At 34.4% G+C, this 25690-nt stretch overlaps 1 protein-coding gene across 1 annotated transcript in view; it reads right to left on the reverse strand.

Annotated features, from left to right (window-relative positions):
- The window catches only part of DNAH5 (dynein axonemal heavy chain 5), a 104220-nt gene that overhangs the window by 70870 nt on the left and 7660 nt on the right, over positions 1-25690 (reverse strand). The window contains exons 6-26 of the mRNA XM_042839650.1: positions 25028-25165; positions 23653-23829; positions 23195-23308; positions 22180-22287; positions 21312-21434; positions 19371-19586; positions 17714-17821; positions 16972-17057; positions 15914-16235; positions 13192-13398; positions 11918-12089; positions 10524-10669; positions 9288-9423; positions 8538-8810; positions 7555-7745; positions 7371-7470; positions 5907-6031; positions 5079-5280; positions 3358-3593; positions 1029-1247; positions 272-334 (exon numbers count right to left, since the gene is read on the reverse strand). Coding sequence (XP_042695584.1) covers positions 272-334; positions 1029-1247; positions 3358-3593; positions 5079-5280; positions 5907-6031; positions 7371-7470; positions 7555-7745; positions 8538-8810; positions 9288-9423; positions 10524-10669; positions 11918-12089; positions 13192-13398; positions 15914-16235; positions 16972-17057; positions 17714-17821; positions 19371-19586; positions 21312-21434; positions 22180-22287; positions 23195-23308; positions 23653-23829; positions 25028-25165 — 3462 coding nt within the window. The remainder of the gene's footprint in view (positions 1-271; positions 335-1028; positions 1248-3357; positions 3594-5078; positions 5281-5906; positions 6032-7370; positions 7471-7554; positions 7746-8537; positions 8811-9287; positions 9424-10523; positions 10670-11917; positions 12090-13191; positions 13399-15913; positions 16236-16971; positions 17058-17713; positions 17822-19370; positions 19587-21311; positions 21435-22179; positions 22288-23194; positions 23309-23652; positions 23830-25027; positions 25166-25690) is intronic.

Here is a 25690-nt window from a genome sequence, read left to right on the forward strand (position 1 = left end):
ACCAAATACACTAAATTTGAGAATAGGCTCAGCTCCAGACATCTGTATGTAGTTACTATTACTCAGGTCCTAAAAACATAGTTTTAATCAGCTTGAAAATACATGGAAAAAATGTTACCTTAGCTTTCATTACATTAAAATAGCTTTGACCTATCAGTAGCCCTATGTACCAACAAAAATTAGTTCAACTAATTCCCGATTCATTCTCAGAGCCTTCAGTTGTTAGTTTATTTGCATTAAGCAATAAGAAAAATCTTAGAATTAATAGTACCTGAAACATGGTAAGCCTGTCACTGGCTTCCTGAGGCTCTAAACCCACCACCAGCGGCCCACTCTGAAAAGAATGGATACATATGAAATTAGAACAAGTTTAGAGGAGAGGGAGAGGGAAGGACATCAAATTAAACAACAATGCTGATTTGAAATGCAAACATTTTTGGTGTTGCAAGACCTCATACTTACATCAGGTAACAACTGATCTGACAGATGACAGAATTACTAAAACAACCATTTTATTTCCATTAAATAAAAGCAATTTGCTTTCTTTTAATATAGAAGTTTTATTAATACTGGAAAAGGTAGGCAGTACTAGAAAAGGCAATCAGTAGTAGCTCCTTTTTCAAGAATAAATATTAGTTAAAAGACTGGTTTGGCTTGACATATTCTGCTGAGAAGGAACATAAGAGTTGAAGTCATTTGTATTAATATTCCCTGCCAGAAATCTCTTCTTACATTCTAATTTAATTTCTCTTAAATTCCAACTTTTATATTTGCACATGGTAACAAGCTATGTATTAGGAACTTTATATGTCTCCAACCTTTTAGAGCTGATTACCAGCATAAATTTCAGTCACACACAAAAAATAACATAATCTTGTCCTGCATGGAAACTCAGCTACCACATTAACAAGAATAAGCATAGTTTCCAGATAGTAGAGGATCATCATGCTATTTAGTCAACTCCACAACCTTTCCATGCTTCCACTGCTCTTCAAAAGCTCCTCTAATCCAATATCGCAAACTCTTACCTGTTCATAATCTGAATAGAACTGTGCACAGTCTTCAGTAAAAGTCTTCAGAGAGCTAATAAGCTCTCCTCTGAACTTTGGCTGCAAAGCAATGAGCTCATTCTGCACTTCATTTGCTCGGAGCAGCAGCTTTTCCCAAGTATAGTGCAAAGTATCCACCTTCTCTGACTCTTCCTTGGTCACAAGTAGATCATACTTGTTTAATATAGCATAGGATTCCTGTCAGAAGGTTGGATCAAGATAAACAAAACAGTTGCAGATGCTAATTGTACACATTTAAGTGCTAACATTTTAAATACTTAAGAGTACAGAAAAACATTTGCTAGAAAGAAAATTTGTTCTTTTTATTATAGTATTGGCACAATCTGGCAAGCCAATACCCAACTTCAAGAAATATAAAAAGAAAAAAAATACCTACCTCTCCTTCACTTCTAACCTTCCCATAGACTCTGTGAAGGTTGCCTTCTTCTCCCATGTAACTAGCAATAGGACAAGAGGGAATAGCCTCAAGTTGCATCAGGTAGGTTCAGGATGGATATTAGGAAAAATTTCTTCAAAAGAGTGGTCAGGCATAGGAACAGGCTGCCCAGGGTGTGCCTGGAGGTGTTCAGGAAATGCGTGGATGTGGTACTAAGGAACACAGTTTAGAGGGTAATATTGGTGGTAGGTGGATGGTTAACTAGATGATCTTAGAGGTCTTTTCCAACCTTAATTATTTTGTGATTCTATGATTTTGCTTTTTTATCTTTGCTCCAGTGTCCTACATCTCCCCAAAAACAATTTCCAGTTAAAGTACTTCTCAATTTTACAGGTTTTAGTTTTATTTTAATAGGAATATTATTCAGATCCATGTCTTCCATTGTACAGCATGACCCAATCTGGATATTTATTACATGATGTAAGCCATGAGAAAACAACTAACCAGAGGCCTGCAAATTAGCAAAGAAAACAAGCATCTGTCCATATGGATACTGAAGCCTCACTTTTTGTTTTCAACAACAAAGCATCAATAAATCATTTCAAAAGTTACAAAAACTAATATGTAGCAACAGATTCAAACATTAAAACTGTTCTTCATTCATAGAAACACAGAATCACAGAATGGTTTGAGTTGGATTGGTGCATTAAAAATCATCTAGTTCCAACCCCCTGCCATAGGCACAGACATTTTTCTCTAAGTCAGGTTGATCAAAGCCCTGTCCAAACCACATCAAACGATGGAGCATCCAGAAATTCTCCAGACAACCTGTTCCAATGTCTCACCATTGTCATCACTGAAGATTTTTTCCTTATTCCCAATCCAAATGTCTCTTTCAGTTCAAAACCATTGCTCCTTGTCCTGGCATTACAAGACCCAGTAAAAGTAATTCTCATTACTATAAATTTATTTAATGTTCCCTTCACTTATTATGAATTAGTTCAGCAATTGAATTTTGTGGGCTAGCAGTTTCATTTGATTTTTTTTCTGAAAAGAATTATTTCTTTACATGTTTATGTTTAATATGTTTACATTTTTCAGTTTGATCAACTTGCAAACAAATTATCAACATGAAATCAGAACTATCTGCCCATCACTCTGTGTGGAAAATAGGTTAAACTGTTCCAAAAATCTGACCCATGACTTCCTGTGCCTACAGACTCCAAGAAGCTGTCTGCAGAATTGGAAGTTTAGGAATCCTGGACTACCAAAGCTCATTGCCTAGGCTCATGGTAAGAGCAAACCACGACAGTTCTCAGAACTTCTAAAACGTCAGCTCCCAAGAGATTCCATTAACAATTCCATTGATAGTTCTAGCTGTGGATGTGCTTCTCCTTTTACCTACTAGTCCCCTACTTTGCTCCTTCATGGAACTATGGAGACCTTCACAAGGCTGAGTGATTCACTACTTCTTTGTAATGAAATACAGAAGGGCTCTATGCTGATTTTTAATTGTTTGCACATAGAACATTTCATAAATTTCCTCAGGTCAGAGAAAATCAGGTGAAGAAACAGCTGTGAGAAATTTGTCTGAGAGCAAGATGTCAGTTTTGCATTTCCAAAACAGAATTTTGTGTTGATCTACTTTAATTAAAAATAATAATAATCAACACAAACAATATAAATATGAGTAACCAGGAACTATCACATGTCTTGGCAAAAAAAGTTCTTCTGAATATCTAGTTAATCCTGCATTTTGCCAAACTACAGTATTCTACAGAACATAGCAAGTCTGCAACCCAGCATTAACCCACCTGAAATCATATGTTTTCAATGTGTGCTAAGTACCAATGCAGAAAACAAATACTGTGCAGAAACATTACCCAGAAATGCAACATTCTTTTTAACTACCTCAATGGGCCCAATTTGAGAGTCTATGGAAATCTGTAATTCTCTGATGTCTTTTAGTGCAGACATGGCTGTTCTTATGTCATCCAGATCCTCAATGCGACGATTTAACTTCCTGTCAGTTTCCTCTATAAAAGTGAAAATTGTTTCCATCTCTGTTCTGTACTTCTTATTGCAATGATGACCCAAAACACTCATCCAGTCTTTGATTTCTGCTCTCAGTGCTAGCTTCAGATCAGCTGAAAACAGTGAACATTTATAGTTATTTCAATATTTTAGATATTTTTTAAGATGTACTTTTAATCTTATTTCAACATGTATTCTTTTCACTCCTTGTTCTGTTTTTGCTTTTTTTTTTCAGTCTAATTTTCCATGCAAACAGAAGATGAAATTATTTTGACACCTTTGAGTAATTTATAGGATTACCTGCGATTCAGGATTGTTTTCCTCATAACCTTCTCAAAATGCATCATCTTTCCAGTAGGAAGCTGGACTCCACATTTCTCTCATTTTGTTGATATAGCATTACATACATTTTTGTCCCAAAAACTACTAATAAATTCATTAATAGTCTTATCAATGTCTAAAACTTTTCAAAAATAAACTTTAAAAAAATCAGGGATGAATGCAGGGTAGAATCAAAAAGTCTGACTATAGAAGCTGAAGCTGATATTTAATGATACCGTTATATCCACCAAATGGATACTTTTTTAAAGATTCCAATGCATCAGTGGAACCAAGGACCAAAATGTAGAGAAACTTGAAATCTTGCTGAGTTCCTACCCAATTTGCAGCAATCCAGCCCATTCCCTATAGCTCTGCCCTTCAGTTCAGATTTCTTTCTCATTGTTCTCAAGAGAAGTCAAAAATTCAAACCAGTACAAGCACTACATAACATTTTAGCTGGATATAAATTCAACTCTGTTACAGCTAGATGTTCATTCACTGCGCATATTTCACTAGTGCTTCCTTCTTTTTACACAGTATCTCTTTCCATGCTTCATCTCTTATACCTGATGGTATTTTCAATCTATAAAATACCAGACTCACCCTATCTCCATCGAGTTTTAATAGCCAAGTTTTACATGTAACAAAAGACATTTGTTTGATACTTCCTCCTAATGAAGAAGCCATTTTGCTCTCTCAGATTTGTCATTCACTGTAAATCAGCTGCATATATTTCTTACATTCCATCATAGTTCCTGTCATATCTGTTATAGCAATATAAAATGCTTATGTGACATGGAAACTGAGCTAGAGAAAAGTGAAGATGCTAGGCTTCCACAGCAAAAAGGGAATCAGTAACAACATGTATGCTTCACTTAATTAACTGTATTAAATAGACAACTTTTCATTTGAAATCAGTGTTTGAAATCTTCTCATCACGTGCAGCCAGGCAAGGAGAAAAGCAACATAAGCATAGTACACTCCTCTCAAAATATATATACTTATTGAAGCCAATGACTTAAGAATGAATAAACTCTACTATCCACTCCATAAGTGAACAGAAATGTCCAGGCAGGGGAAGAAACATCAAATGATCCTCACAATACCCTGCTTAATGTATTTTTGTATGCATTTACATCCAAACAATAACAGCCACTTCACATTTCTGCTTCATATCTTCAACCTAGCTCACTCATCCACAACTAAATATCATTTCTCCTCCCTATAGGAATCAGAAAGTATAATACTGTAGAAAGAAGTGGAAAGTTGAACTTTACCAGTATACAGTGCAATAGCTCCCACACAGATGTATTCAGGCTCAGAACTGACTTTCATCTCTAAGTCTTTGACAAGTAGAATTTGAGATTCCAATTCAGAGAGTAATGGGTTTCCCATCATGAATTTTTCAATGGTCTTCTCCTTGTCCCTCTGCCATATATGGTGGTAACAACTAAAACTCTCCATAGCTGTAAGAACTTCCTGAAACACATTACAAGTTCACAAAAAGATTAGCAAACCACACATCACACATAATTTCTTAGTGTATTAAGCATTCATTCATAAGAGGAGCAGGTTTGCCTCATCCTAGTAAAACAAAAGGCTGCTGGTAAACTTATGCTAAAGTAGGCTCATTAGCAATCATAATCCTTAGCACTGTTTGCTAGCCACAGTCAATTTGTCTAATCAGTTAAAGTATTTTACAATAAAGTGATTCTTCAGTCACTAACAACTTCTATATGAATAAAACTGTATTTAACACATTCGTGCAATTACTACCATTTCTATATTAAATATGCAGACCCAACTACAGTTAAGATATATTTCATGGTGTTTTACTAATTGTAGATATGTTTTCGGTCAGACTTAAACATTAAATAATATGCAAACTCTCATGCATCTTTGAACACTGAAAACACGTTACCCAACATTACTTTCAAAGCAGAACTGTAAATTTGCAACACATCTGCCATCCACCACTCTACGCTTTCTCATTCATATGCTTAACCAGGGCTTTCAATGCCTATCCTTTTTCCCCCAAAGATATTAAATTCGGTACATTTATATGCTTTAGACAGTAACTTAAATTAACATCCCTATTGTCTTACCTTTTTTGTAGAATTAATAGCCGTGGTGAGTAAAGATACCAGTTTAATAATTTCTTTGTTATTTGAAACACTCTTGAAGTAGTTCTTGCTCTGCACTGATTCAGACAAACTGAGAGATGCTGTATCTGATGCCCCATCTCCAAAGGCAAAGTCAAATACAAAAGCAGGTTTAGTACAAATTGCTACCAGCAAAAATAAAGACTTTTTCAATAAGCATACATTTTAAAATTGTGTTTACTAATCGAAAAGACAACTAGAAATCTAGGTGGCCAATGTGTTTACCACACATTCACAAACTTTTCCACTGTTGGTAAATTTGCTTCATCCAGGCTCTTTGTGAAATTTGGAACAAGTTCCTCCCTAATTTTTCAAGGGTAATCTTCCTCTTTTCCACCCAAAACGTTTTTCTAACAAAACTAACTCATTTTTCTCTAAACACTCTGGTTAATTGATCATTTTAAATAGAAATTAACATTAAATCCTAGCAGATTATTTTGAAAGGGTTAGGCCTGAAAATAAAAGAATAACAGATATATAATAAAAGATAAGCAGAATGTCCTTTAGCTAGGAAATACCCACAGGATTGAAGTTTTCAGAAATTCATATTGCATCTCAAGCAAGAGAAAATCTTGGTTTTGAAAAACTAATTTAATTCCTCATGCAGTTCAAAGATTACTTACCTACTTCTTAGATATACTAGAGGATGTTACCCTAAAAACACTCTATATACTTTTCAATTACCTGAAGTACAAAGTAGAAAAATTAATTTGGTTTGATTCTAAAAAATCAGATAGGAAAAAAAAAACCAGAAACCTAAGACAAAAGTATCTTAAATTTGCTTAAATGAATGTCTTTGATAACTTAATTTCAAGTCTGATCCCAAAACATATTAATTAGTTTTAGCAATTTTAGTCTATTCAATCCTTCACACAAACCTCTCCGCCAATACTGAGATTTATCTAGATATCTCTACTCAACAACAGTTTTTGTTTAAGTCTAATTTATCCTTCTTAAAAGAATGTTAACACAATTTTAAAGATCATCTTGAGATGCCAAGTCACAAACCACACTGGTAAATCACAAAAGATTTTGTGCAATGGCAGTGACTATAATTGTTTTCCAAATTCACTCAAAATTTCTGCTGTGCCGCCAAAGCTGGCAAACTAACAGTTTCCCACACACTCCAAGTAGAATCCAAAGCAGGACAACTCTGAATTTTACAACAAAATCTCCTTACTCAAATTCCCACAAGAAAATATCTTCATGCCACCTTAATTGCTATACGTAGGAAAAGCTCTGGCATTGTTGCATCCTAGTTCCAAGGTGGATCCAAGGTGGATTAAAATCTGTGAAGTCTTTATTCCCTTGCTTTTGATGTATTTTAGGTCTAAATCCTTTTACACATACTGTATAAATCACATTTACCTAAAACTCAAATTGAGCGATATCAGAGCTTATCATTACCATGCGTGTTTTTCATTCCAATCTCTTTCATTCCATCTTCAGAATCACTGTCTCCACTCTCACACTGCAACATAGCTAATTTTCTCTCTAACAGTTCTTTCTGTGGAAGAAATAAAAGTTCATTTTCCATTTGCAGTAGTTTTTAAACCTTAATTTTGTATTAAGGACAGTTATAAAGACAAACCTTGGATATTCTCTCCTTACTCCACTGCCCAACTCCTTTCATTACTTTCACAATACTATCTACAGCTTTGTTAAGCGTTTGCTGTACCTCATCCAAAGAAGGCTTCATGACAATATTAGGGATAGACAGGTTAATGCTAGTTTTAATGATAGGATGAGCACTTGTTTTCTTCTTAGAGGCATCGTGATTTTCTAAATGAAAGAAAATAACAGCAACAAAAAAAGTTGTTCACATTTATTTCAAGACCTCCATCTAGGGTTTATGATTATATAAACCATTTCCTACAGCACAATATTGAGTGATGAGTGTAATTTCTTAAAGAAAAAAGTCATGAGTAGTTTACAAGATGTATTGGTTAAGTCCATAGTAGCACAGGCAAAAACTAAGTGCCATCTTATTTTTGTTCATGAAACTCCTTGTTAACTTGTTCTCTGCAGCTAAGCTCAATTCAACAGAAAACCTTGTTACCTGGCTTGTACTCACAGACAGCATATTAAATTGGGCAAGAAAACTCCACTCTTCATATTGTTTGGTTTATGTTCCATAGCGACCAAAACCAAATGCCCTTATTTTTATTTCTTATAAGTAACAAAAAAATCTGTAGAAAGATCTGAAAGCAGTTAGTAAGAGAAAGACAAAACACTCTCTTGTCTTTTTTTTCATAGTTTTATGTAAAAGTCAAGGTCAAACAGGTAAACTTAAATGTCAAGTCCAGCTCCAAATATACTAACCAGTTCCAGAAAATAGGGTCTGTCCTAAAAGAAACTTTATCAAAATGATACTTTTTTGTGTTTACAGGGGAAAAGAATATCCTCTGGAGAAATACTGTGTTATCAACTGTGATTTAACAAGACAGCTCACTTAGGCTTGTCTTCCCTTCTCTTACTTATCTGGCTCTTTTTATGATATAGTTCTGCAATACTACATTTACATATATCTTTCCATAGGCTAAATAAGCAGGCAAAGTACTGCAATATGGCTACCTGGGAGGCTGATCACAGAAGATGCATGGACACGCTTCCGTATGTTCTCCAGAGTATTTCGAGTGAGTTTCAGAAGAGCATCAACATTACAACCATTGAAGTAAGAAAGTAGTTCATTGGCTTCTTCCTCTAATATTTCTGTATCTTGTCTCTTCTTCTTCGCTGACGGAGAGAGTCCAGCCCATATCTCAATTGAATTGTTGGAGGAAGTCAGGCTTTTTGATCTTCTTTCCTCCTCTGTTGCTAAAACATCATAAATCAAGTTAGTTAAATCTATGTAGGAGAACTGAAGACATAATAAAGCAACATTTCCATAGGTGTGTGAAACATAGGTAAGTCATACAGAAGTGCAAATAATACTCATTTGTCATCTGTACCTATATGTGCTGGTCCTTTTATTTCTAACTACCTTCTCTACTCAGTTCAAACTGGAGTAACAATCTTTCTTGCTTTCTCTAGGAAGTCCAGCACTTAATCAAGGCCTGTAAGTAGCTGTTTCCAATTTATCAATATTTGAACATGAAAGTTAGACTGACAACACTGTCCTGTTTCGCAGATGATTGTTAGATGATCCATCATTAGATGATCCATAAAGCAGAAGTCTTTAGACATCATATATTGATGGATACTACAGCCAGCTGAGATACAGCATTCCCCCCCCCCTCTACATTACCAACAATATCGACCACGCACAAAAATAAGCACAGAGGAGCAGTACAATCTTACCTGTGCTTTTTCCCCTTCTTTCACCAGTGGAAACAACTGACTTCTCATCTTTTTTGACCTGTACCTCCGTGTCCAGTAACATGTTAATCAGCTCATTAGCCGCTTCTTCCACCAGTGAGCTTTTAAAATGTAAAGTCTGGGAACCTTTCATACAGAGCTCCTATTTATCAGATCAAAACAAACATACATTCTTATGGTTCCTGGTTTTATTTCTACTTCACAATCATAGCATCCTTTATTAGCACAAATTTCAAGGCTTCACATTTGTGAAAAACACAATCAGTGTACAACGTTATTTTAAAATCTGTTTGTTCTGATTTTTATTTCCTATTTCTATTTAGTTTTTGATTTCTTGTTGTCCCAAATAAAACATCATAAACGTATTATAAAATTGCTATGACTTGTTTCCTAAATCACACAACTAATCCAGAGTTGCTATTATGAATTAATGTTTACAATACATAACTGCGTTAAAGGGCTCTCAAATGCAAGTACTGCTTAATTTTCTTATTTTTTCCAAGGTAGGCATGGGAGACATTAACCTTTCATTTGATCATTTCTATTTTGCAATATTTGGCTGTGCCACAGGGAGTATTAGCCAACTGTATTTTCCTTTTACACTCAGATAGGAGATAAAATCCATCCAAAGTTGAATTCATGAATGGAATAAGCACAAAAATTATTAACTGTGTGAAGGAAAAAAAAAAAAAGTGAGATTTAACAAAATTCAGAAGTATTTTTTTTGATGGTGCAAATGAAGTGGCATTTCCCAGAATACTTTCACCCTTGTACTTCTGAGCATATTTTGCATATACAAACTCAAGACAGCTTCAGATTTTGAAAGATATTCAGTACACAATCATTTCCATAGTATTTACTCTCCCAGGAAACCAAGTACACTTATTATGGAGCTATTCTCAAGCATCAGACAGGCAATTCTGTTATGTAAGGGCACTAACAAGCAAAAATGACCAAAAAAATACTATCACAAAAGAAAAGAACTTGAGTGGTATTAAAGCATAGAAGAAATATCATGCAGAAGTTGGCTTGACATTAATAAAGCGAGGAAAGAATGCCTCAGCTCAGATATCATAGCATTTTGTATTTCTGTTCCTATTTAATGTTCCAGTGAAAAAAACAACTGCAGATGTCCTTTCTCCATTTTCCCACCAATGCTGCAATTATTGTATCTCATTTAAAAAAGGAAAATATGTTAATTTGAAATATTAAACACTTCTTTACGAAAATCTTATCTATAACCTTAGTCTTTTGGAGAAATTCCTCACAGCTCAGTGGTTCATCTTCTGGCAATTTACAGAGCGGCACACTACTCATTTCTTGAAGGACAGCATCAATACGAAATTCAATCAAGTCATTCACTCTATCAAGCAGTAACTCCAGTTCAGCTTTTGAGGCAAAGAGAAGATTCAAAACAAGCTTAAAAGTTTGAAATAACAGTTTTGCAGAGCCCTGATTAAATTCATACTCAAACAAGATAACATATTCAATTATATATTAATTTTACATCTTATCCATTTTATTTCAAACACCTAAACTTACATGGCAAGGTTCACCAGTGGACTCATAACTGGTGTTTTGAACAATATATGCTCATCTAGTATATTCTGTACATATCCTAAAAGACAGTAGGCAAAATTGCACACAAATATATAAGATTAACTTGAAATATATGCATTTCAAACACAAACGGAAAAAAATAAAGACATCAAAACTCAACTGAGGCATTCCAGGAATACTACTCCTATAGCATGAATAAATTACCACTTAGAGAACCCCATAGCAATAGAAATTTTTGATAAACAAAATGACCATCCTTCAAAAAATGTTAGAAACCAAATAATAGTTAAAGGACACCAATAACTAGAATTTTCAGTTTTATACAAATTCGCTTTCAATGCTGAAATTGAAATAACAGCAAGGTGCCTCTTCCAGACTCAAACGACTTATGTTATTCAAAATTAAATTGAGTATAATGTCAGGCTAGCATCTGAAATGCATTTTAACTTGCCATTTCAACTAAAGAAAACTTCCACTACGACTTACATCATTTTAAAAAACAATCTAAGTTGATGTAATAATAGAGATTAAGCAAAAGGAATTTAGCAGCTTCAGAAACAATACATATCAGTGCAATCTCACTAACAGAATAAAAGCTCATCTGTTTTCTAAAGCATGCACATCTTTTGGGGAAACGACATCAGTGTTAGACTCACTTAAAAAAAAGAAAATGTAATAGGAAAAGCTATTGAGCAGCAACAGTGCCAACTCAGGGAAGATATTATTTCTTGAGAATTTTTATTGAAGAAACACAATATATTGATATATAGATATTATTAAAAAAAAGAGGTATCTTTCTCTGATGTAAGAATATACAGGAACTTCTGCATACTACCGTATGCTTGGTTAAACCCTACTGCCATCTCATTCACATTAGTAAAAAATTTCAAACAGATGTCAGAAAATAAAAAAATAAAGATTTTTTTTTAGAAGCAGAGTTTACGTGAAGTAAAGGGGACAGGTGAATATTCTAATTACAATTAAGCAAAAATCATATAAATGGCAGTAGGCTTAATAATGAAATTTGCATTTGTACAGAAACAAGCAGAAATTACTGAAAGAGGCAAATGACTTACCTAGCTTTCTAAAAATTGTATCAATATATTTCTCAATATTCAATGATGTCCAGGTCAGTAACATCAGACCTGGCTGGACAGCATCATCTATATTTGCTAACCAAGGGATCATCAATCGTTCAACAGGGTGTTTTATTTTTAGTTTAATTCTTTTATACTCTGCTAGCATCATCTGAAACAGAGGATTAAAGCATTTTAATACACACTGTTCTAAACCTCTTCAAATACATACATTCATCGTGACTTAAGACATAAAATTATTCCACATTACTGAAATTAGAGAGAAATAATAAAATTCTTCGGATTTTTTCCATTATTTTTGGCAAAAGTTCAAGGTTTGCTGCTTTTTACAATAGTGGAATTACTAATTCATAGGGAAATTCACCTTTTCTGATATAAAGAAGGATTTTTTTGTAAATATCTTACTCCCTAAATGGACGTTCCCAGAGAAAAAAAATCCCAAGAAAAAAATCATCTAAGTTAACTTTTCAGCGGTTTTATTAGAGCTGTCTTAAAAGAGCTTCAATACGGTGTTTAGTTTTAAACGCCTCTTTAACCCACTGATCTATTTTCACATTTTGGAAGAAAATACCCTTGTAATAGCTTTATGATGTAACATGACACTTTTATCTCATTTCAGAATCAAGTAGCCCTTTGAAACGCTATTTTTCCGGACATGCTTTATCTTTGAATCCTTGTCTTCATTCATCTAGAACTTTGTCTGTTCACAGGGAGACAAAATGACCCAAAAGAATTACAGAATGAGAGAAGAGGAAGCTTTAGCTGCTCTATTTTAATCTCCTCTACAGACATTTACGTCTAACACGGATGCAGGAACTACGTTGCTACACGATGTCTGCCGGATCTTTTGAACTTTTTAAAAGCACGCCATCTGCTAACTATCCTCTTAAAACCAAGTGTATTGTTTGACTTGAAGTCAACGATAATTGACTCCATTGTTGGATGAGAGATAAACTGATTATCATTTAGAAAGCTAGCAATGGAGTGAGGCATCTTGTAAGTTCCTTTCCCTCCCCCTCTTCACCTCTTTCCCAAATTCTGCAGTACTTTCCTAAACCTGTGCAACTTTTAAGCAACTTCACAGAACATGCAAAGCCTGGAAATTCATTTTTAAAATGTCTTAAGAAAGAAAAGAAAAAACCCCAACTTGTCAATATTGTCTTAATATTGATCTTTTTTTAATTCTCATGTGTGTAGAGCCAAGTCATTTTAACATATGCCATATATACATAAAAAAACTAAAATGAACCCACCTGCAAATTGTGGACAATATTCTTATACCAGTCTCTCTTCTGTTGAATAGCACTTGCAAATGGTGGGATATCAAGGCACATGTGAGCCATGCAATCTGTTTCTCTAATTAAAGTTAATATTTGAGGGTCAAAATTCACAAATAACTCTCCTGTTTCTGGAGATTTTACCAAGAGAGCTGCCTGAAGTCTTGTTTTAGTTAATTCAATCTGCAGGAAACAAAGTCATCACTCCTGATAAGACAAGCTAATACAACAAAACACTTTGATTTGGAGGTAAATATCAATTTGGTACAAAGAGACAATAAAATCAGGTATTGCTGACAATCAAGATTGATATGGTGAATCAAAAATAAAACTGTTGATGCAATCTGTATGCACTCAAAAACATAACAATGAAATGAACTTTCATCATCTGACAGACATTTTTTCTGTTGGGTTCCTGGATATCCTAAGTCCCATTCCATAAGCAAACATTAGATTCAAAACCATAGAGATTTTGACTTCAGTTCTCCTAAGTCTCATTTTCATAAAACTTAATGCACATTTTGAAAGCTGCGCACCTCCTTGATGAATTGAGTTTAGACTTGGATAATTTCTTTAGACTTCTTTTATAACTGATTCCTCGTTTCTCCTTTAGCTTCTTTTCCATTATCTAACAGTTATATAACTCTGCAATCTTAACAGCTTTATAATTCCTAATTATATCAAACTTTCTGGGCAATTTGTGACCAAAAAAAAAAAAAAAAGATTAAAATTCACATTCGTCATAATTCTTTTATTCTTAAAAGGGAAATCTAGTCACACTATAGATTTAGCTGTTTCATTTGAATACAACAATATCATTTGTTCTCCAGGTAACTAGAGGGGAGAAGATTCTTAAGAAGATCACTCATGGAAAATTTGGCTGACATCAGTCATTTCTTCCTGTTATGCCTGTTTTCAAGTTGTCCTTTTGCTGACATAACTTCAGCTCATTATTCACTTCTCAAATGTCATGCATCACTTTACTTTTAGTTGGAGATTGTTTTAAAGTAACAGTTTCACAACCCATTGCTTTTTTCCATGCACTTCATCATTCTCTATGTAATTCCCTGAAACTTTGCATCCTCTTTCCATGTCTAAAATACAGTGGACAATACTCCTTGATTCAACAGTTTCATATGTTACAATGCAATTTTACACAATTTTCAAGTTAACATCAAATGTTGTAAACAAAGTTGTCATGTTCTACCCACTGACAGCCAGTTACTCTGTACAACTGCCTCAAATGGCAACTGATTTTTTTCTCAAAATGTTCATCGCCAGATCTTACTCAATTCTTCTCTGGGCTTTGGAAACTCATTAATCTTACTTTCACTTTCTTCCTCTCCCATTTATGTTTGTAAACGTGGGGGTTTTTTTAGGCAGTTCTCATTACTAAGATGTTACACACTGTTAACAAAAATCAGGGGTATGTTAAATGCAAGAATCTTACACTGTCATAGTACTACAGTAAATTTCACATCTTCTATTAGTTTAATATGTCCGAGTAGAATTATGCATAGTATGAAAATTATGGCTTTAAAACTTATGCAGTAAAAAGAAGCAGATAACAAAATGGTTGGTATTCACAAAAGGTTAAAAAATAAAAAGAGAAAAAGAAAGAGCCACTAAACCTATCTATTTCCACTGAATAGAAGGATAAAAATTAGTATGCCACAGCCCTATTTCTACTGCATTTGTATTCTACATATGACACTTGCCCACCTCCCATTTTACATTTGTTCAGGAACAGAGCATGAGCTCCACCTTGTGTTCTCTGATATTTATGTCTACATCAGTCTGTACTTCAAAGCCTCAAAAAGAGACTACTGAGTAGGCAAGAACTATTTCAGGAGAAAGCCCCATGCATTGGTGTTAGATTGGACAAGAGACAGCAGAAGCTTCTGGCCTCAGATCTTCTAGTCTAAGACTAATTTTGAGAAAACTGATATTTATCAGCCTCAGAGTTCTTCATATTTTACAGAAGATGGAGTTCAGCTACAAGAACAAGTAGCTGCATTGATAACTGAGCCAGAACCTTCAAGAGAGTTTTTAGGAGATTTCGATTCCTTTCTTTTGATATTTAAGAGTCTGAGGCCAATTTTTCTACAATGTGATTTTGCCAAGGCAACAGAGAAACTGCAGGAGAAAAACGTGTGTATAGCACAGTAGAAACTTGCAGAAATTTCAAAGCTAGAAAGTAGTGTCTGAAGAAACCACCTGATAATACGAAGGCAGTCAGAGGTTCTACATACAAAAACCAAGAAATCGAATTGGTCAAATGAGATTTAGAAGTTAAGGCAAACCGTGTTTTCTGAAGAATATTATACTACAGTGCTCTACTTGAACAGATGTTTGACAGGAAGCAAATTGGTGCAAAATACATTTGCACACTTAATATCTTATTAATTCTATGAGATGCTCTATTAGTTGAGACTGGATGCTTTTTATACATATGCCCACACTGAGGGCAAATGTGGATTATCACTTTAAAACATAAGAATCATACTTTTAAAGCCAGCTAAGCATACTTGACTATTAACCAGAGATTTTTCGAACTGCTGCTACCCAGTGTTTTAGTGATGCCTAGCACAATCAGAATCCAGTCTGGTCTGCAAACCTAGATTGTACTGATCTACCATCAGCAAAAACCTAGCATATTTTTAAAGAGAAATATTTTAATCAAGATCAGCTATTTTACCTGCTGAAGCCATCCCCTGTGATAGATCACCTCAAACTCCATAAGAACTCTTGCTACTTTGTTGTAGTTGTGGATTATGCGCTTGCCATCCGGCGTTTGCAGAACAGCTGGCTGCTGCTGGAAAGAATCCATGGGCTGCTGGATCCTATGGAATAGGTGGCGTGCCCACAAAATCTTACCAGCTATTGGAGGCAGATTACGAGCCAGTGGAGGATCCTGCTTCTGCTTACTGTAGAGTTTACAGACTGCTTCTATGTCATATCCATAGTTTTGAAGGATTTTCTGATACTTTTCATTAATGCCAAGGTTAGGGATTTGTAATCTGATTAGAAAAATAATAATTAGAACAATCATTGAAAAATTCAGAAATTCTTCTCATGCGTTGTTGGAACTTTTTCCCAGACAACCTTGCATTCATTTGAAAATAACTACTTTAGTAGCAGATTTTCCACTAAAGCTTGAACAAATACTGTCACGACTTGATTCCAAGCAACCAAGATTTAGGCCAGATGATAGAAGTTCCCAAGTAAGCCTACACATTTTCCATTTTGTCACTGTTTTCAAACACTGAACTAAAATTATGTGCAAACTGTAACCAATCTGCCACTAGCAGTCTATTCTACTAAGCAGAATATTGTTAAAAAAAAAAAAAATTGGTGCAAGAAAAACTGAGACTGCTTTGAAATAATCTGAATTTATCAAGACAAATTTTAACATTTCCTAATATAAGCATTCTAACAGATTAGTTTCGTTATTCAAGAAGAAAACTAAGGTAAATATGCTAACAGAACAAAGTTTTCCCATACATATAATAGTTTTAAAACATGAAGTCCATTCATTACATTTTTGATACATAAAAATATGTGTTTTTTTTTTATTAATCTACATAACTGAACAGACATCCCTTACCAGAGCTGAGCAGTTGATGGAGTGGAGATTAAATTGATTTTGCTTTGTATTTAAGGAGATACCTGTTCTATTTCCTGCTTTCTCACCATTCTCAAAGTATCATTTCCATTTTCTGGCAGAATTCCAACAAAGTAAATAGGACATAGTACCTTTCAAATTTCTTCAACATACACAGTGCTCTTTCAGTGTTCAGAATATTTTCAAAGGTGTTGTCCATAAAAGTCTTTAACTGATCCTGAAGGAGAGCAAATAATTCTATAGTAGACATAAGGCACGTACCTCAAATATACCAGGTGTGATTTTACATGATTTATAATGTATTATATTAGAACAAAGTTTATGTGAAAGTTACTCAGTGAGTATCAGTTTTCACTCTTTCCCACCCATTTCAAACAAAATACAGTCAACTTTCAAGGCATTTCCTTCCACTGTTCCCTCTGTAGCTATGCAATCAGAAAAGGCTTTTGAACCATCAAAGGTTCCACCATACTGGGACCCTAAAAGAATGCTGGCTTAACTCTTGGGCAGACAAAGCCAGTGAAGTGTTTCATTTAAATTTGCACTTAAACCCCTACACATTTCTTCCATCACTTTGTGAAATCAGAACAAAGGGAAAGTTATTTGTCTAAGCCATTTGTACTGTGTATTTCCATTCAACCAACTAAATCAAGCATTTTTATGTCAGTCTTCCCACTATTACATTCAAATAGAATAACAAGAAGCCCTTGCCTATTCCCTGGTTTAAATGCTGGATAATAACCAGCATTCAAGTTATTTCTCAATTTCAGAATAGAAATCTTCAGATTTCCATAATTTTTCTGTGGTAACTCAGAGGTACTATTTTTTTCAGGAATTGTTAGTAAATTCAATTCTTTGATTGATAAAACCTACATGTAGATCATTTATCTCTTTGCAAAACTCTTCATAGTCTCGGTCAAAATCAGCCTTCCGTTGATCCAAGAAATTGTAATCCTTTTTCTTCATGGTGTCAACAATATTCTAAATAGTTTTACAGAAAAACAGAATTATCACCATAAAATTGTCCCAAGAAACACATCAAAATATTTATGAATTTTTATGAGTTGTGCATACTTACATTTTAACTTAGTCATCAGTTATCTTTATTTGATGAGCAATATAAGCAAAAGACATAAATGACATACTTGCAGGAAACAATCTAGAGCAATGGCCATATGAATTCTAGGTTTTTTTTATTTACTTTTGCTTTAAGTCAATTAGAATTGGCAGGATATTCAGACTTCCACTCCATAAAAGGCATTTGTTACCCACTGCTTCCCATTAAACATTTTCTCATGCAGGAGATCATTAGATTTATTTCAAAATTAACAGTTTATTTTCATAATAGTATTTTCCATGTCTCTAACTCATTTAATAGAAAAACAGACTATTTAAAAATCACAGTAAGGTGCAGCATGCTAATAGCCCATGTCTTATCATTCCTTCCTTCACATAGCTGCTGTTCACTCTAACAAAAGCACATCTTAATCAGCATCTCCCATGAGCTGTACACACATTTAAAGATTTCTGATAATGAATCACTGTTCAGGTTGCTAGTAGCTTACTGGCAACTATGAAGTTCAACACATGTTCAGCACAGCAGACTTCTACCACTTTACCATAAGCCAACTGAGCCTCAATTTTATTACTTTGCTGTAAATAAATATCCCAGGAAAGAAGTTAAAAAAAAAAAAAAAAAAAAAAAAAAAAAAAAAAAAAAAAAAAGGTAATAAGATAAGTAACTTACAAAAAAAAAGCCTAAACTTGGATAACTTTCCAGAGCAAACAAGCTATATCATTTCTTCCCCTCCCTCACCCTAAAAATCTATGACTTAACACTTTGTTTCTTTCATGAAACACAAAGCTATTGGCAATGCTCTAGATGAGTAGAATTTTACATAAATTTAATAATCTGCTTTGCTGAAATGAAGCTATTTCTTTAATGAAATGGAGTAAATCTGAGAATCCAAGTTGTTTTTCTTTCTCTTTGTTAAAAATAACTTATTTCAAGAAATCAAAATTTGTTCGCAGAAATGCATCATTGAACTGGATGTGATTTCACTTCTAGCTGTAAGGAAAATCTGACTGCAGCAACAGCCTCCAGAGTAACAGAACTGGCCTCTATGGCAGGCAATGACCAGATGCCCCACGAGCAATGGGCCAGAGATGAAGTGGTCACAGTACACGTTCATAGCCAACAAAACACTGTTAAAGAGAAAGATGTTGTATATCTCACTTTTTTGTCTGACCATAACACAGAACTAGGGCACCAATTACTCTTCTTGTAAATTCTTCCTATTTCATTGATTTTTCAATCAACTTTGATTTTAAAACAGCTCCTTCACAGGGCCACCTGCCCTTTTTCACATCCCAGTAATATTGTAATTCACATTACAATATTAACTATTTCCTAGCAATTTTAGCACTGCTTGCAGAATTATTTTCTCTCTTGATAAATGCTGATTTTCAAAATTATTTAACATTTCAATTTCAAGTCAGATTGACACGATATCCAAAAGTTACTATGTACCTCATATTTTGTGATCATTTCTTCCAAACCTTCTATCTTAGACTCTTGTAGAACTGAGTAGGTTTTCATAGTATTGAAAATATCTATTATCTTTACCAGACGTCGGTTAAAGGTTTCAAATTTTCCAAAGATATACACCTCACTGAAATCAAACTGTCTTTCAGCTGAATTTTGCTCCAGAGTCGTCTTCATGTTACGAAAGCAATTTTGATACTCCTAAAAATGAAGTTCAAAGAAGAATTTCAAGCATGTAAAAAACAACATTGCTAACAGGTAGAATAAAATTTATGCAGACAGATATGATCTCCTCTAATTCAACAGTAAGTAGAATTTTGATCCATAAACAAACATTGCAACAGTACTATTTTGGGGTCACACATTTCATCAAATCAATAAACTGCATAGATGTATTTGTGCACTCCATCCTTAGTCAGTGTGGTATTTTCTTCCCTTCCTTTTAAAACAGGACATGGGTCTACTGACCATCTAACATGACAAACCAGATTTCAGTTTTCAGAGACTGAAAATTATGATTGTGTATTCAGCACTTTTACTAAGTAAACGTATTTCCAACATCACTTTTCAGAATAAATCTCTTCTGAAGCTAAAATGCTATTCTACTGCAACTTAAATTTTCCATTGTGCTTCGTTAGCTAAGAACAAACTTAACTCCAAACCTGTTAAAATTAAATTATTCTCAAATTAAATAGGCAACAAACTTGCTGGAAATGGTTCTTTCAAGAGCAGTACTTCAAATACAAGCTCCATTATTTTCTATCAAATATACGTATCAACAATCACAACTGACAGGTATTAATACAAAGGACTCAGATTTTTATTGATTTTATGAAAGCTTTTGGACTTGGTAATTATCAAAACCTAATCCCTCAACATATTTTAATCCCCAGATGAAAAATCTGTTACATCTTAATAGAAATACACACGTTTACAGTTTGTTCTGATGGTAAGAAGTCATAAATTTATATTAATTTTTGCAGTAACTATGAAAGACCTGTTGCTTCAGAAAGGTGTCAGGATAAAATTCTGTATTTATAAACGCATGTTATTATCAAGAAATGAAAAAGTAATAACAGAGAAAACCTGTTGTGAGCCTTCTGATACCTATAGGGAGGTTATTGAAAAGACAAAGCTAGTCTCTTTCCAGTAGAATACAGACAGTGGCCACGAGACAGTGTGTAAACTGAAGCAGAAGAGGTGTTCTGACTGGTTGTTAAGGAGAAAATCCTTCACTCAAAGGAGAGTCAAGCAGTGGAAGATGTTGCCCAGAAAGGCTATGCAGATTCCAGCCTTGGAAAATTTCAAAGGCAGGACTGAAGAAAGTCCTAGACAACCACATTTGAACTCATACTTGCTTCTGCCTTGGCTTAGAGTAAGAGATCAGATTAGAAAACTGCTGAGGACCATTTCAACCTGAATTAGCTGAATTCTAAAGGGTAAAAAAAAAATCCCCAAATGATCATGGAATTGTTTTTTAAAAAAAGTGTAGCCTATAATCCCAGTAAGTCTAGTCAACGCAAACAACCAGATTTTTGTTTGTTACATCATTCTTTCTAAAGATATAGCCTGTCGATTCGTCTTCAGAAAACATTTAGAACAGCAAGGCTCTCTATTTTCATTTCTATTACATATATGAGAATAAGCTTTCTAGAGAAACTCAGATATAAAAAAACAAGTAGACATCATTTAAGAAGCATAGTTAAGTTAGCTTAAGTATGGAAATCTATGCTTCCAGAAAATAATCAGATACTGGACTGACTTTTCCATTAGCTCTAACAAAAACAACCCAGTGTCAAAGGACATTTTTCAGTTGCTTCGTTTTCCTTCATGATAACATTCCTTCCTTGTATAAAATTAACAGTTTTGCTAATCATGCACACTTAAATCTCAGTCGATATTCTGCTTTTCTCCTGCCCTACCTACCTGTTTAAGCCGAATGGCTGCACGTAGTTTTTCCATAACTCTGTCTGGAGGTTGATTCCAGATGGTGGCAGTATCATTGTTAGTGATATAAGATTTACATGCTGTGATCATCTGAGTGGTGACCTAAAAGCAGTTTTAACCTTGTGAAAAATCACTTCAAGACAAAGCACTTCTTACCCTCTTCTTACCCTTCTTTCAGTCTCATTCCACACCTCTTACTCCACTGGCCTAAGACCTGCAAATTAGCAACGCCAAACACCATCAACACAGACCACATGCCTTCCTTGCAGAATTCAGCCTGTAGATTACTACGCTTCCACAGTGTCATTGGTTAGCTACATCCATCCATCCTAAACCTGAACACCTTGTAACAACCTTAAAATGGCATTGAGAGTAAAACTTTTTAAGATTTTGACATTTCTGAAACAAAAGATAAACCAAGGGTCCATGGGACCATGAAAATAAAAGAACAAGTTGTCCCTCCAACTCTAGTTCTTTCTGCAAGCAATCTAAAGGAGGTGGGAATATAAAGGTTATGTTAACATAAGCACTTTTGCAAAGCATAGTTTGTTGTAGGAAAAATCATTTTAATAAAAAAGTTCTTCAAATCTACTCATATCAGAGTTGATATTAGCCCTGATTTTCAAGTAGCATGAGATAATTCTTACAATTCCATATTATTCCTAGTAAAATAAGTTCTAACTTCAAAGGTTTATCATTATTCCCAAATCTCTCTACATTCAAAATATAGCATTATACTGACCAATAGAAGAGCTCTTTAATTGCTTTTTCCTTTTGTATTCTCTCTTTCATTCAACCAACAAGAGCAAAAAAAAAAATTGACAATTTTCACACTGTCTGCATCTACCTTCACAAACAATGAGGAGATCTTTTCAGAGGTATTGTAATACAGTGAGACACTCTGAATCATTTTAATTGCATTTATAAGTCCTGGAATAGCATCCACCATGGACACCTGCAAAGACACACACAGTATCTGAACTTAGCAAAATACTTCTGTTATCATACATTAGCTCAACATCTATTTAGAGAGTCCAGGATAGATATAAACACAGTATTTCTAATGTGTCTGACTCTTGTTTCCCTGGGCCTCTCCTGCAGTGAATCCTGTCCTACCATCACCACCTCTACAAGTCCAATTTGGGGAAAATAATTTTGACGTCAGCTTGGCTGGAAGAACTCCAGCCAGTGAGATAAACATGATAGTGACAAGGGCCTATTTCAAATTTGTAACACTGCATTAAGCCTCACGGCCTCTCAACGACTGAACAATTTCCGTACAGTACTGGTATTTATAACAAAATCTGCAATGGGGAGGACAGTGGAGATAAAATTCAACAGGCCCTGCTCAGTGCCAGTAGCAAGCATGCCTACTTGTGCTTTGTTCTGTATCTTTAACACACCAATCTTTCATTAGTGAACCTCCAATGCTGGACTCGGAATCACCAGTGCAAAACAGTTTTATCATTATGCCACAATGGGAAATAAACAGACTGCATTGTGAGTCTGTGCCAATAAACCATAAACTGCCCTATAAATGTTAGCCTAAGCATAACCTGTACACCAACACTAAGAGAAAAACACAACCATCATCTTCTACAAAGTGTTTTGTTGTTTGTTTGTTTGTTTTTTAATTGTCAAATATTTTACTTGACCCCATAGCACAGAATCCAGTTTCATCATTAGACTGAAATCTTTTATAATCGTTTCAGCCAACTTTCAGCATATCTGAACAGTCTCAAACTGAATACGCGTAACTAAACTGCTAACTATGCAATTTATAGACTGATTCTATAAATGACAGACTGTTCATTTCAGTTGGCTCCAGAGATTAATGATGAGATTCTAAATGTTTTGCTTACAGGGTCCATGTTGTACAATGGGTCACAATGTTTTTCCAGGGAATAGAGATATCTCACATTATCTTTAGCTTCATTTACTGCATCTGTGATGCGAATGTCCAGCACTCTCCAATTCTAAGAACAGAAAGTTTGAAGAATAATAATTTTAAATAACATATTTCAAATACTATTTTGACCATGAAATTTTGAGATTATCCTTTTTTGTCAATAACCTTTAAATTAGTTCAAAAGCACAGATCTTGTACTTTAGACAAAGGGGTTTTCCAGTCATTTGCAAGAAATTAAACTAGATCTATACTTTGTATATTTAAAGTGAGGAATATGTAAGACAGAGGAAAACAAAAGTCAAAGATACTTCAGTATTTTGTTCACCAGCAATATTATATACATTACCAAATTGAAGTAGGTTACACAGAAAATTTCTAGTCTTTACATCTGTCATAATTCAAAACAGAAACCTTCAGCAGCTTGGATTTAGCAGCAGTGAGCACCCCAAGCACTGCTTTCACATCTGGGCTCTTCAGCTGGTCCATAAGGTAGTTGAATTTAGACAACCTTTTTTTCCAGTAATCAAGCTCTGCTCGTGGTCCAAGGTTGTCAGCTTCCTTCCTCAACTGGTCATTTTCTGCAAGAATCTTTTATCATACAGTATTATTAGTGATTGACACTAATACTTTTATCTGTACGGATAGTGTGGCTTAATTCATGATTTAATTCCCAGTATTAACTCCTGTGATAAATCACCTAGCCTAGCCACCACCTAATATACTCAGGCCTTTAATTTTGTCTAGCCTTCTTTTGTTTTGAGTTTTGAGTTTGAGTTTTGAGTTTCAAGTATTTCAAGAATGCTGGTACAGAAATTTTCTGCAAATAATCTACAAAGCTGGTTTCATAGTATGATTTTGACCATTAAATCTACTAGGAATTAAAAACCTATTTCTTGGCTAAGGTGAATCTTTCTAGTAGACCATTTGTTCCAAGAGTGTATTACAAAGTAGAGAGGAACCTCAGTAACCATAACATAACCACAGTCAGAATATTTTCTCTAATGCAGTATGGACAGATGGAAATTACAGTAAATGCTGAAGTATTAATAGGAAGGAGCATAATTACTGTGATCCTTATCTAGTGGGTACCACTATCATGACTCTGCTTTTCTACTTTTCTCCACCATCAACTGTTTCCCATTTCCAGAGAGATGGCATTGGTTTAAAAGGACCTTTAGTTTGACTCAATAATAATAGTTCTTACAATAATTTGTTTGTAAAAATGATGAAGCCACAGTCGTAAGAGGAAATGCAAATTCAAGTCCCTTTGAAAAAAAGACAATGTGAGAACATGTCTATATTAATAAGTTATTATAAGCTTAAATATAAATAAGGCTCTGCTTGCACACATCTCTCATTGTAGAAATGGCTTTCCTTTCCCCAGAAAAGCAGAAAATAACTAGGACTTTTATATATATATACAAATAACTCTAACTTTTACTTATTAATTTTATCGGCACTTGTAAAAAGTATACTGACCTTACAGTATTTTAAACCATGTGAAGAGGTTTCATCAATGCATGGATGAGGCAATTATTAATAACAGGGAACTAAGCCTCCAAATAAAATTGTACTTTCCATATAAAAATGGATGGAAAAAGCTCTTTGTAATATTCTGATTTAGAAAAGAAAGCACACAAAACACACCAAAAATAACTTAAGATAAAGGTATCAATCACATTTATCTTTATGGAAAGGTAGATAGCTATATGCCAAAAGGATTAACTTCAACATCTGCTAATATGCGTATCAGTCATATTTCAGCTCTGTCCAGTGTATTATTTACCTGCTGAATCTGTTTGGTCCATCCTTTCATGCAGACTTCTATTCTCTCAAGATCTTCTGTGCTGTTAGCAACCATCAGATAATCTGCAGGTCCTTTCAGATTCTTCAGATCATAAGTTTCACATTTCTTCAGACTGATCTACAACACAAGTTAAGGAACTCCAAAATGCTGAAATATTTGTGACAAGTAATCCAGGAACTTTACACAAAGACTGATTTTCTTACTTGGGATATCTCATTTCATCTTCCCACTTCAATTTAAAGCAAACTGTTTTGAGCCTAGAACTGAACTCCAGAATCTGAACAACTCACCAACCCAGCAGCTGTGCTTCCTTGTCATTTCCTTCAAAAAGACTTAACAGTTGAAGTAACTGTTTGTTTTATGTTAATTGTCTTGGTATAAGAAAGGCCACCAAAGAACTGAATAGCTCAAAGGAACTGGCACCAGAATGAAAAAAAAAAACAGAAGCAGCTGCAGAATTGTTAAAACCATAAACTTTCACAGATGCTAAAGCCACAGATCCACGTATATCAAGTTGTTGATGACAACAAGCAATATTTAGAAACATTGTTTCTTTTCACCAGCTTAACAAAAGCAATTTTACAAGTATTCTACAAAAACAGTAAATTTAAGAACTACAGGCCAAGACATTTCACAGCTAGC

Source organism: Centrocercus urophasianus, unplaced genomic scaffold (assembly GCF_019232065.1).
Source record: "Centrocercus urophasianus isolate 14NV4802_14NV808 unplaced genomic scaffold, USGS_Curo_1.0 seq_11, whole genome shotgun sequence".
Lineage (NCBI taxonomy): Eukaryota > Metazoa > Chordata > Aves > Galliformes > Phasianidae > Centrocercus > Centrocercus urophasianus.